At 40.3% G+C, this 13508-nt stretch overlaps 1 protein-coding gene across 8 annotated transcripts in view; it reads right to left on the reverse strand.

Moving 5' to 3' along the window:
- LOC126257182 (sodium/potassium-transporting ATPase subunit alpha) overlaps positions 1–13508 on the reverse strand; it is a 603371-nt gene that overhangs the window by 94686 nt on the left and 495177 nt on the right. For 7 of the 8 annotated variants that reach the window (XM_049955547.1, XM_049955549.1, XM_049955545.1 and 4 more), the window contains exons 2-4: positions 9900–9980; positions 5202–5336; positions 4315–4518 (exon numbers count right to left, since the gene is read on the reverse strand). In XM_049955547.1, coding sequence (XP_049811504.1) covers positions 4315–4518; positions 5202–5336; positions 9900–9980 — 420 coding nt within the window. The remainder of the gene's footprint in view (positions 1–4314; positions 4519–5201; positions 5337–9899; positions 9981–13508) is intronic. The other variant, XM_049955548.1, reaches the window with a different exon arrangement.

Raw genomic sequence — 13508 nt, forward strand, 5'->3', positions numbered from 1 at the left:
TGAGTTACGAAGACATAAATAATAAAGAAACTGTTAATAACACAAAAAATGTTAAATAAATATATGCGAATACACCACTGTCACACAACTGAGATTTGAAATATTATTATTGACCCGTAAGGTTAGGTAACGAAATTATTGGTTATGTAAGTAATGAATGCAGATAATAACTGTTTTAGTAACAGTTCTTGGGGACAACTCTTAATTAATGTGAATAGTTTAAGGCATTTTAACACTACGCAGCAGTGAAATAAAGGGAAATTCGAAATATCTGCAGTGAAAAGTTAAGTACAAGGAGTTTGCCAACAGTCAATAATGACATTTCTTTCAAAACTGTTCTCTTGGTCTGAATAGTAGTAACCACACAATTCACATTTAATTTTTAAGTACAAAACAAATTCTTAAATTGTTACATAAACTGCACGCAAGTTGATGAATGTGACTAGTAGTACACAAACATAAGTCAACTTCTAATTGTAAGGCAGGGGCTCAGTGGCTACGTCATTGAACGCAGTTCGCAAGATGTCAGGTTCAATCCCACAGCAGGTCTTTTAATTTTTTACACTTTCCCCTCTGGCAAAGTTTGTTAATGTGGAAAATACTGAGAAGTTTAAGTATCAAATCTGTTTCAAAAAATTTATTGGCACCTATTAAAATGTAAACAAAACACTGCATACAAATTCGGGCTGAATACTTGAATTCTTTTAAGGGCTGGTAATAGGTATAAATTCTGGCTTCAGGCCTGCAATTAGCTTCTGTTGATTTTTCTGAACCATAGGCCTGATGAAATTACCGCTTCCAGTTTTATGCATATTAACATTGAAAAGTTTGGACACTTTTTTTGCTCCAGTTTACACAAGACATGTAATAACATAGGGATGAAATATAATAATTGTAAAGTAAGACTTAAAATTTCACTCTATCATATGCAAATGGTTCCTCACCTATTCTTAATAATGACATAACAAATTTTCAAACACTTCCAGCCACAGTTTGTCCTTACATTCAGTGAATTCTTCGCCTTTTCTTTGGGGGCCGTAATCACATTTTCAGATTTTTTGACTTCCAGCATGTTTTTATGATGACCCAATACAATTTCCGGTACAAAATCTTGTTTGGCTGGGGAGAAATGTGAAGATCACAAAATTTCTGCTTATTTTCATCCCCCTTTCCTACACCACACCTTTGATAATAAATACTGTGTATTTACGATGTGCAATCAGTATCTGCAGTTGAAGTGAGGTAATTGTGACGACAGCTGATTTTAGCGATGTTGCCAAGCTTTTTCACACTAATTTAGATCAAAATTAAACCTGCTTTTGTGGACTGAAGTTTAGTGTTATACAACAGAGCACAATCCTGCAAAAGAGTTCATTTTCTGACCTAAGATAAAAACTGTTTATACAATCAGCCCTGATGATGAGTGACAAAAATTGTGTAAAGAACAAATGAAACAAAGTTACTTAAAGACAAAAACAACAACATCAAAACTACATAGAACACTGGATGGCTGTGTCTCTCCTGAAGTACACTGAAACAAACAAAGGTTATTTTCAAGATGTTATCACAGATGACCAATCCTTGTTACTCGAATCTGATCTTGAAACCAAGTGGCATCATCAGGAGTGACACACACAATATGTCAATTTAAAGATTAAACCATAGCAAAACAAATTTTATTATCTTACTTTTATTTTTCTTTATTTGCGAGTGAGGGATTGGCCTTTCCCTAAATTGTTCGTGTTGGTTATCTGCCACATGATAATGCCTGACCAGTTTACGTAATGGCATTATAGGATAGTGGATGCAGCAATTTCCACATTCACTAAGGCACATTAATGGTCTACCCTTGACTGATTCTACTGCTCTTTAACTGGCCTTTTTAAAGTTCACACCAGTAACTGCTTCACTGAATAAATTAGAGTCCATGATGTTAGTTTTGATATGCAGTACTGGGTGAGGAAAGACCACAGCTGAGAGTTATATGAAGTTGGCTACACACGTAGCTGCATGCTTGTATGCATGCACATGCATGCTTCACCCTCTGTAGGATAAATTTGTGGTGCAAGCGTCAGGACTGTACACGCAGCTTGATGCTTGATCAAATTGTGATTATGCATGGTTATGCAAGCAATGAAACTTGAGGATGCTTGAGGGTGTGTACCAAGAATAGAGAGGCTTGTGCAAGCATACATCATTTCTGAGACAGTATCTGCATGAACATCATACTATGTTTCTGTGGCCAGCACGTGTGATCTCAGAAATATCAATCGCCAACTGTTGGAGGAGTCTATTTGTACCTATGAAATGCATCCACACTTAAGGAATATTAAAAGTGAAAAATACCACAACAAAGAACAGAGAGATGCTACATAAGAAGTACTTCCTGCAAAGTAGAAGGCATTAGAACCTGCAGCAACCAGAGGAACAACAATAAAAAGATAAATTCATTAAGAACCAGTTTCAGAAGAGAGAAAAGAAAGCTGGAAAGCAGCTGCAAGACAGGGGCTGGTGGTGACGAAAGTCATGGGATAGTGACATGCACAGATGGCGAGGAAATTTCATTTCAGAAACCGTTACAGAATTCAATATTCCAAGATCACCTGTCAAGAGTGTGCTGAGGGTACCAAATTTCTTGCATTACCTCTCACCACAGACAACAAAGTAGCCAAGAGCCTTCAGTTAACAACAAACAGCAGTGATGTTTGGAGAAAGTTGTCAGTGCTGACAAGCAACACTGTGTGAAATAACAGCAGAAATCTATGTGAGACATACACTGAACGTATCCATTAGTACACAGAAGCCAAATCTGACATTAATGGACTATGGCAGCAGACTACCAAAGCAAGTGCCTTTGCTAACAGCATATTGCCTGCGGTGCCACTCCTGAGCTCAAGATCATATTGGCTGGACCCTAGATGATTGAAAAACCATAGCCTGGTCAGGTGAATCCCAATTCCGGTTGACAAGAGCTGACGGTAGTGTTCAAGAGTGGTGCAGACCCCATGGAGCCACGGATCCAAGCTGTCAACAAGGCCCCGTGGCCCCATAATGGTGTGGGCTGTGTTTACATGGAATGGACTGCATCCTCTGAGCTGAGCCGATCATTAACTCGAAATTGTTACATTCGCCTACTTGAAGATCATTTGCAGCCATTCATGGACTTCATGTTCCAAAATAATGATTGAATTTTTATGGATGACAATGTGTCTTGTCAATAAGCCACAGTTGTACACAATTAGTTTCTGGACAATACGAGCGAATGATTTGGCAACCCAGATTGCCCGACATGAATCATCAAAAATTCACGGGGCATCATTGAGAGGTCAGTTCATGCACAAAATCCTTTTCCAGCATCATTTGAACTTTAAGTGACTTGTTGAGTACATGCCACATCGAGTTGCTGCTCTACACCAGGCAAAAGGAGGTCTGACAAATTATTAGGAGGTATCCCATGACTGTTTGTCACCTCTGTATTTATAAACCAGTGTTAGAGTATTTCAGTTTGTTTTGGTTCATGAATGGGCAGGAGACTCACAGTGGTGTTACAGCCTCTCTCATGAGTGTATGCTGCTTTCTAATCAAAGGTGTAACAAGTGGAAGAAAATACAATTATGTTTCTTCATTTATCTTGACATAAATATGTCATGAAAGTTTTTTTTTTTCATTCATCTTGAGGTAATTATGACAATCATGATGATATATATTCAGTTCAATGAGAAAGTTACTAATACATGAATATGAGTTTCATTTCTGTAACCACTCTTTACTACACAATTACACATGCCTCCCTGAGCTTGACATATTCTGGTCACCAAACTGATGACTGTAGAAGCATGCTTGAGCTGTGTAGAAGCACAAGGTATTTGCACTTATTTGAGCAAAGTGACAGTGTGCTTGCCAAGCACGTGTGTAGCCACTTTTACTATAGATGATTTAAAGACAAAAAAAGTGTTGAATACAGCATTTATGAAAGTTAGACAAACTGCAGGTTCCCACTAACTGAATTCAACCTCTGAAAAGTTACATACAAGCCATTACTCACTAGACATAAAATTTCTAATACATTTCTCACATGGGCCTTAGCAATTGAGTTAGTATAACATATAATGCCCTATTACTTATTTTTTACTTGGTCATTTCAAAACATTAGGTTATTTTTATAAGCAGTTATTAGCCATGTAGCTATGACAAATTATATTTAGGACTGCATCAAAGAGAGACCTCCATCATTATATGAAAACTGAGTTGGAAAAATGTATCAATCATAGACAAAATACAAAGAGACAGACAACCAAATACAAAAACACTTACATTATCGTCTGAAGGTTCCTCTACAGTACTTGCTAAGATGGAATAAGCAATGAAGCATAAAATTGCTCCTATCCACAGCAGCAAGGCAAAGCCTCCAAATAAGTTCTTACAAAACTTCACCCATTCAGGTGTTTGCTTTGGAGGTGTGAGAGCATTTGGTCCATCACGTTCAAGAACTTCCTTTGCTTTTGCATGTGTTAGACCCTGCAATGAAAAAATGCAGTTTAATATTGTGTCATTAAAGAGCAAATAAATCACAGGCTGTATAAGAATCTGTCCCTCAACAATCACTAAGGGCAGGCTAATGATTATATACCAGCAACCAGAGACTGTTTCACATGTTTTTGAAATTTAACAATTAAACCTTTATCAGTATATAAAGTTTCATCATCTCCGGTAAGAACCAAATTCTCTACACAAATAGTTTCTCAATAGAATCACTTCACTAAATAAATGAGCAATCACACACACATTAACTTCTAAGAAGTTCGAAGTGAAATACAATCTGTAAATGAATTCACAATATGTTAGGTATAACACCAACTGAGGAAGTTCATTTTTTTAAGACAAAGGCCCCAGATTCAGGAGGATGGAAATTTATGCTCTGTCTGTTCATACTGAGCACATATACATTCATGTGGCTGTTTATTTCACGTTTCTTTCCTTGTATCAAGCTGACACCACCACGAATTCCTCTCCTGACGACATACATCATTGTAAAAATAATCCTTGGATAAATAAATTACTGAGACAGAAATTAATGTTATTCAGTAGCAAAGTTACAGGCAAGTGAAGAATTGAGAATTTATGCTTTCACAATGCCTATTGTGTCACAGATTTTCCACTTTTCTCTTAAAATGGCACAGATGTGTAATGCAGATACTTACTGTTTCTGGATTTGTGCTGAAACGTGCATAGAGCTCTTCTGGTGAAATCTTGTGGAAATCTATATCTAACTCTTGTTTCAAATCATCTAAGTTATCTGCTTTCTTCTTCTTTGATGATGGTTCTTTCCGCCGGGACTGTAAGTAAAAGGAATATTTTACATACAAATTTGTACACGACTATAGACATCATACATCTGGAAAACAAGTAACTAATTTAAAAAAAAGAAAGTCTTTTCATACGATTTGGTATCTTCCTACAGCTTTCTTTTGGAAAACGGAAAAGGCAAATTACTGATGTAAAGTACTTAACCAAACATAATGGTGCGAAAATTACCATTGTGAACGTTCCTTGTTTAATGCACAAATTACTAAACAAAAGTCTATCTGTGTACCAAAGCGAATTTCATATCGCTCTGATTTATTAGAGGGAAATTTAAGTCTTTGATTTGCTACAAACGATCACAACTGAATTTCCGATAAATATTAGTAAACTTTTCACAACAAGCCAAAGTTCTTACCAAAACGAAAGAGATACACTCGTCTCATAGATTGAACATTCCGTAAACCTTTGCTTTTGTCAAAATATCAAAAGTGATAGAAAGTCATACTTTTAAAACCCTGCTGGAGTCCTTGTTAGTTGACAGTTTCAGAGATTAAGATTAGCTAATATTTTAAAATGATTTTACGCGTAAAGTGCTAAATAATATACTTTTACTGATGACCTATAACCGAAATTGTTACAGTAAAGTCGATTAATGGTGTTAATAGCCAGCAAGTATACCGTTGAAAACGGCTATTTCAACATTCGTAGAGTTTTGTTTGTGGGTAATACTTTTCCAGACATTGCGTAGGTGCATACATGATTTCCCAGTCGTATTTTAGGGTCGGTGTCGACACTGCACACGATGTAAAGTCTGCTACTGTGCCTCGCATTTGTAAAATTCATTATTGCAAATCATGTCGACATGCTCATGGGAATAAAACCTGTAATGTACAACACATTTTGTTTTATACACACAGAACAAGAGTTTTGCATCACCCCTTTATTTGGAAATTCAAGGCACAGAAAACAAAAACTTGCTCTGAGGTGTGTATATATATTCATTTGCAGTGCGTACAGATAAAATAATGTTTAAGTCATCTGTTTCTCAACCCATTCTAACGATCGTTGCATGCTGAAGGAATGTATTCACAAGGGCACTACGATGAGCATAGTCATCACTCCATCACCATCTTGTTGCACATGTGGAACACTGTTGGAGGCGTTGGATATTACGGGGTTGTCTCCAAACACGTTGTCTGTGATAATCACGGTAGAAACAGATCGGAGTTCCGTCCGTAAATAACACCCGACGCCAATCCTGGGGCATCCATTCTGCATGATTTCTTGCCTATCTGTAACAGACTCCATGGTGTTGTCGTTACGCCGTAGTGTTCGCCATGGTCGTCGGGAATGGATGTTCGCATCATATAATCGTCTCCTGACAATTATGCGATAGATGGCGTCCTGCAGCCTCTTCGAACGCCAAATTCGGTTCTGGAACACTCAGCCCGTGATTCTTTTAACTCAAAAGCCGTAGATATCTGTCATCCTGTGCACCTTCTGAACGTGGACGTTCTGTCTGGTGTAAATCCTCGATACTACATGTCAATTGGAACCGATTCCATGTCTGCACGACAACACAGGGGTGACCTTATGACTGACACTAACAGTCACAATAGTAACACAGCTGCACGATCTACCAGGGTTGCATCCGCCTGCTTAGCTGGGTACTAACGTATCTCGCCTCCCCTGCAAGCGGGTCCGGGTTCGATTCCCGACCGGGGCGGAGAAGTTCTACGCTCGGGGACTGGGTGCTGTGTTGTCATCATCATCATTTCATCCTCATCACCGGCGCGCAGGTCACCCAATGTGACGTCGAATGAAATAAGACTTGCACCTGGCGGCCGAACTTCCTCCAATAGGGGCCTCGCGGCCAACGATGCCATACGCTCATTTCCATTTTTTTTATATTTTTTTACCAGGGTGATGCAAAATTTTTGTTGATATGTGTTTATTAATAATCAACACAAACCACGATGCATATGTTTGTTCTGCGGCTCCAGTGTCACCTTATATTCTCTGCCAAAACGCTTTCTAAAATGATATCGCAAAATTTAGAAAATCTCTTTTAAGTGGAGCAAAGGACGTAGTGAAACTATGAAATTAGACTGATATAAAAGAAGTATTTTCACTTAATAAGAAGCGATCACCCCCTTATTCACAATGAAGCCAAACGTCGACACTGAAATAAGAACATAGTATGTGATGGTACTAGATTTTAAGAGCGATCCTTTGATACAAGATACAGGACCTTTTAACAAATATTCTTACGTTGCATTTTGACAGAGTACTAGATACTTATGATTATGTGTTAGTTGATGATAAATGGAATGGTTAGTGAATCCAACAGAATAGGCGCTGCCTTCCAAACCGACCAGGGACTCGTCGTCAACGTTGAAAGTCTCCTCTCACCATCTCGCCTCGAATGAAAAACGGGTGTGACATGACTCGGTCGATTACTTTTTCATTCTCCGTTAATTACCCTCTCGCCCAAAAAATTGAAAATCAGAATTTATTGAGATCAAGTGCCATCACTGCTTACAGATACAGAAAATCCCTACAACTGACCACATCTGCCCAAGGAGGTACTTTGAGAAACGCTAATTAGTTGATTGAAAAGGAGCGCTGTGCATACAATACGGATGGGAGGAATACTTGAGAAGTAACACAGCGACGATAACAAGCAAAAATAATGATCTGGTTGCAGTTGCCTAGAAACATGATAGTCAAGAAAAAAGCACGTCGTAGTTAAACAATGTGCAAATTACTGCTGCAGAAAGAACTGTTACATTGGTTTCATACCATATTGTTTTTGTAAGACAGTGCTACAACGAAAACTTTAACCTAACCTAACCAAGGAATGATCTCGAAATGTACAGGCAACAAATTGCTAGGGCGCATAGAGTGCCAAATACAGATTCGGCGTAGCATGCAGAACATGTCTATGCGTTTCACAACTGTCAGTACGATGACTCTAAACATACGAGGGCTATTAAAAAAAGAATCCAACTTTTATTTACAAAATCGGTGCTACAACGAAAACTTTAACCTAACCTAACCAAGGAATGATCTCGAAATGTACAGGCAACAAATTGCTAGGGCGCATAGAGTGCCAAATACAGATTCGGCGTAGCATGCAGAACATGTCTATGCGTTTCACAACTGTCAGTACGATGACTCTAAACATACGAGGGCTATTAAAAAAAGAATCCAACTTTTATTTACAAAATCGGTCTTTATTCAAATATAACTGTTTGACACTAGTCACCTTCAAAGTAATTCATGTCAGCTTCTACATATCTATCTCAACCACTGCTTGAAGCATCACTGGATAAACCTCTTTTGATATGGTGGCAGCTGCTCCGTCGAATTCTGCATGGTGTCTTTCCTGTTCTGAAATGTGGTCCCTTTCAGAGCTTTTTCAGTTCAGGGAAAAGCCGGAAGTCACTCGGTACTAGGTCAAGGAAATAGGGAGGTTGACAAACCATAGCCGTGTTGTGTTTCACAAAAACGATTAGCGGGTGCTTTATCATGGTGAAGCCGGCCGAAGTGGCCGTGCGGTTAAAGGCGCTGCAGTCTGGAACCGCAAGACCGCTACGGTCGCAGGTTCGAATCCTGCCTCGGGCATGGATGTTTGTGATGTCCTTAGGTTAGTTAGGTTTAACTAGTTCTAAGTTCTAGGGGACTAATGACCTCAGCAGTTGAGTCCCATAGTGCTCAGAGCCATTTGAACCATTTTATCATGGTGAAGTTGCTAACCGGTCCAGCCATTTGCGTCTCACTCCTTCACTAAGGCGACGCAGAACCTCTTGGTAGTACTCCTTATTGACATTAGTACCCTCTGGGGCGTACTCGTGATGGACAACGTCACTGGAATAAAAAAAGGCGGTCAGAATGATTTTCACATTGGATGCTTCCATTGCTCGTGACTTCTTCATCTCTGGAAAACTACTGCAACCTACATCCGTTTGAACTTGCAAATTACATTCAAGCCTTGGTCTCCCTCTACAGTTGCCCCCGTCCCCACACTTCCCACCATTACCTTCTTTTAGCCAGGCTGAGCCATAAATTTCTTTCCTAATTTGGTTCAGTACCTCATCACCTCATTCAATTCACCCATCTAATCTTCAATATTCCTCAGTAGCACCACATGTCAAAAGCTTTTATGTCAAAAGCTTTTATCCTAGTTATTCAATTCACCCATCTAATCTTCAATATTCCTCAGTAGCACCACATGTCAAAAGCTTTTATTATCTTCTGTTGCTACTTATTGTCAGAAACTAATTTTTCAAAAACTTTGTTGAATCTATACCATGTGTTTCAGTGATGAGTGGATATATGAGACGTGTAATTGTAATGCGGAGACAGCATATTATGTACCGTACATCAAACCAAACCTCATGCAGACTCTTTCTGTGCGGAAACATGTCGAATTGCTCTACGTAAACATTGCAGAACGCGCTATCTGGAGAACAAATGCAAAAGCACGGACTACGGCGGAAGGAGAAGCTTTTCGTAGAGAGTCCCAGGCCGGAAAGCGTTGCAGCGCCACACAGGAAGAGAAGACAGGAGTTGTAGAGATGTGAGAGGGGTACCTTAGCCTTGCCGTCGGCAGTCTTGTTGTCGTCCGGCAGCGACGGGATGGTAGCCACGCGGTACGAGTCTGTCCGGCCGTGCTGCAACACACACTCACAAGATGCCACTACTGGCTACACGCTACACTACAAGGCTGGCACGGCTGGCGTAGCTCTTCAACAGCGCAGGCGTAGCAAAGCGTGCTCTGCGGGACGTTAGGAATCATCCTCAGTGTGCAACTTAATGATTTCTTATTTTATTTCTGCATTTGCTTTCAGAATGTCCTTTTGATTATCACAGCTTATATATATATATATATATATATATATATATATATATATATATATATATATATGAGTAAGTCGGTGGCTTCATGGCGGTCTTGTGTCGAGGAACTAGCGCAAGTGGCTTGAGGTGTTACTGAACAGAAGCAGGCATGGACTACACAGAGAATTCGTCGGGAACGTAAGTGCTTTTTTTATTATTTATGGAGTCCGATACATTATAGGACAAACCCGGTAGCTCAATGGTTCTAACATCTTTTCCCTGATCCTCTGGCAACATCTCATGTACTGTGACATGAAACGTGCTGGTTCGGATTCCACAATAAATTCCAGTCCACTTTCAACAGGGACGGGTCTTCTACACTAAGCTGTACCGTGTTAAAAACCAACCTCTGGACTAAATATTGGTACGTACGAGAATGATTTGTGCGACAATTTCACTCAGTACCCAAGTGAAGAAGACGAGTCGTTGCAGAACACTCGGGTCTTTCCTGTGATACCAGCGGAACGGAACTGCGGCAAGACGTTCCCTTCTGGAAATATCTAGTAGGAGATTACCAATATCGACGTTTGCCTTGGTCGGAACAAGTTGCTCTTTTCTGTTTGTTGTTGGACGACACTGCCTCAGATAAATAAAAAGAAAAAAAAAACGCCTAGTTATTTTGCTCGTACAGTATTCGGTTGTATGGGTAAAGGAACAAAGTTGGCGTCGAACTGTACCAAAATGTATCCATTCTCTCTACGGCATAGTATTTTTCTGAATCTTAGCAAATCCGTGGCAGTAAGCGCTCTTCTTTATTCTCATACGAAAAGAAACACATGTAAGATGTACATGATGTGCGCTGAATCGCCATAAACAGAGCCTGATTCTTTAGAAGTTTACAATGCTGCTGACGGGGAATGTAAATTTTAAAAAAAATTCTCTCTATAAACGGCTAATCGTGACCGCCATGCCCGCATCTCGTGGTCGTGCGGTAGTGTTCTCGCTTCCCACGCCCGGGTTCCCGGGTTCGATTCCCGGCGGGGTCAGGGATTTTCTCTGCCTCGTGATGGCTGGGTGTTGTGTGATGTCCTTAGGTTGGTTAGGTTTGAGTGGTTCTAAGTTCTAGGGGACTCATGACCATAGATGTTAAGTCCCATAGTGCTCAGAGCCATTTGTGACCGCCATGAAACCACGGACTCAATAGTTTGAGAATATCTGGAGAAATACTGACAAATGAGCACTTCACCCATGCCAGGAATGTCGTTGCACTGCGCTGTCAAGAACTGACGCCTAGTTAACATTCCACAAAACATTACATTCAACAAATAATGCAGTTATTGCACATTAGCAGTCACTAACATTCACTAAAACTAGCAGCAACAAAACAGCAAATGCGGATGCACCTTATAAATTAATATTTTCTACAGGTCAGCACAAAAACCTGCTCGTGCGTCCTCTCTTAATAAAAGACGAGAAGCATGAAGGGTGAAGAGGCAGTCGCAGTGCGCTAGAGAATCTGACCGTACCTGCGCTCCATGCAGGAAAACGCTGGTAGCCTCCGGAATGCAAGGCAGTTTTTTGTGCTGTCCACAAAACAATTAGCGACAACAGGGTAACGGTTACATAACAATTAACACATGATTATACAGGAACATAACATGCAGGTTTGTGTAGCAGGTCAGATTAAATACTATAAAATCACATCTGCTCCACATGTTTACGAATAGTATATAGAAACATGCTATTAAAAGGGACCAACAATAAGAACTAGTTTATTCACAAAGATACAAAGGCTGCTAAGAGACTGAGCGACACAGAGGATCACTCGAATAAAAAAGGTATTTTTCCATTACGTATCTGCTGCTGATGGTTCGCAATGACTCCCAATGTCCATGGAGAATGTTGGATACATACTTACCAGCATAATTTAATGTCTAAATGGAGACATCGTGGCTTTCAAACAGAAGAAACTTGCTACACAACTGAATAACGACTCATCATTTCCTTTCCGATAGTAAAATACTTGACATAGTTTTTCAATTTTCGATGCGCTTTCTGTGTCTTTACCTCGGGGACCACCAATAAAGTAATAAAACAAACCGAGCATGCGAGTGATTTCTCTACTGATTGGTTACGTCTCATAAAATCGATTTACAGCATCGTTCTTTGGACTGTACGGGTCCGTTGCTAGTCAGAAGACGAGTAGATAGTCTCAGATAATAATTTCGAGTTTTGTGACAAAGCCAGCTGTAGATTCCTCAACCTGTACTGCAGGCTGCACACTTGTAAAAGTCGCCTTAGATAGATCAAGGTGCACTATAAACCGGAAACGGTCACTCGGACAGCAGATTATGTGTTACGCAGAACAAAAACGCATTTTTTGTGTTAGGAGAAACTCCAAGATCCCTAAACCAAAACTGACCTTTATACAGACTGACTATTAACATAACTAAATAGCAATTACGGAAAGTGAAAAAAATTAAAACATATGTTGTTAACCGCCGGCCCAATCGCAGCGATGTCTCGGAACCGACGTCTCTCCTAGAAAACAGTTGCCTCCACTGAGTCAACTGCGAGTTAGTCGAAACCCGAAGTAGAAAGTGGGGAAATTATAGGAAACAGGTGAAACTTATGCATTAGACTTCACAGTAGGAACCAGAACCATTAGATCTAGTGAGGCCAAAAAGGTCTGACTGAAAACACTTAATTATGGACAAGAACAGCCGATGTCCACGGGCTTACGATTAATAATCTGAAGCTTCCACCAGTCAACAGATTCAGACATATACCATGTGATCAAAAGTATCTGGACACCCCCAAAAACATAACGTTTTTCATATTAGGTGCATAGGTGCATTGTGCTGCCACCTACTGCCAGGTACTCCATACCAGGGACCTCAGTAGTCATTAGACATTGTGAGATAGCACAATGGGGCGCTCCGCGGAACTCACGGACTTAGAATGTTGTCAGGTGATTTGGTGTCACTCGTGTCATAGGTCCGTACGCGAGATTTCCACACCAATTAACATCCCTAGATGCATTGTTTCCGATGTGATAGTAAAGTGGAAACGTTAAGGGACACGTACAGCACAAAAGCGTACACGCCGACCTCGTGACTGACAGAGACCGCTGACAATTGAAGAGGGTCGTAGAGGCCCGTCCACACGCAACGATCTGTCTGCGCACATCACATCTGCGCAGACAGATCGTTGCGTGTGGACAGAAGATTTGCACCAACCTGAGGTGTGTGCAAACCTGGAAGTTGGAGTTGGCGGTTTGAGCGAAACCTTTCAAATCTGTCGGTTCAAACCGCATCTGCGCAGACAAGTTGGAGCGTGTGGACAGGAGATCGCCGCAAAGC

Source organism: Schistocerca nitens, chromosome 1 (genome assembly GCF_023898315.1).
Source record: "Schistocerca nitens isolate TAMUIC-IGC-003100 chromosome 1, iqSchNite1.1, whole genome shotgun sequence".
Taxonomy (NCBI): domain Eukaryota; kingdom Metazoa; phylum Arthropoda; class Insecta; order Orthoptera; family Acrididae; genus Schistocerca; species Schistocerca nitens.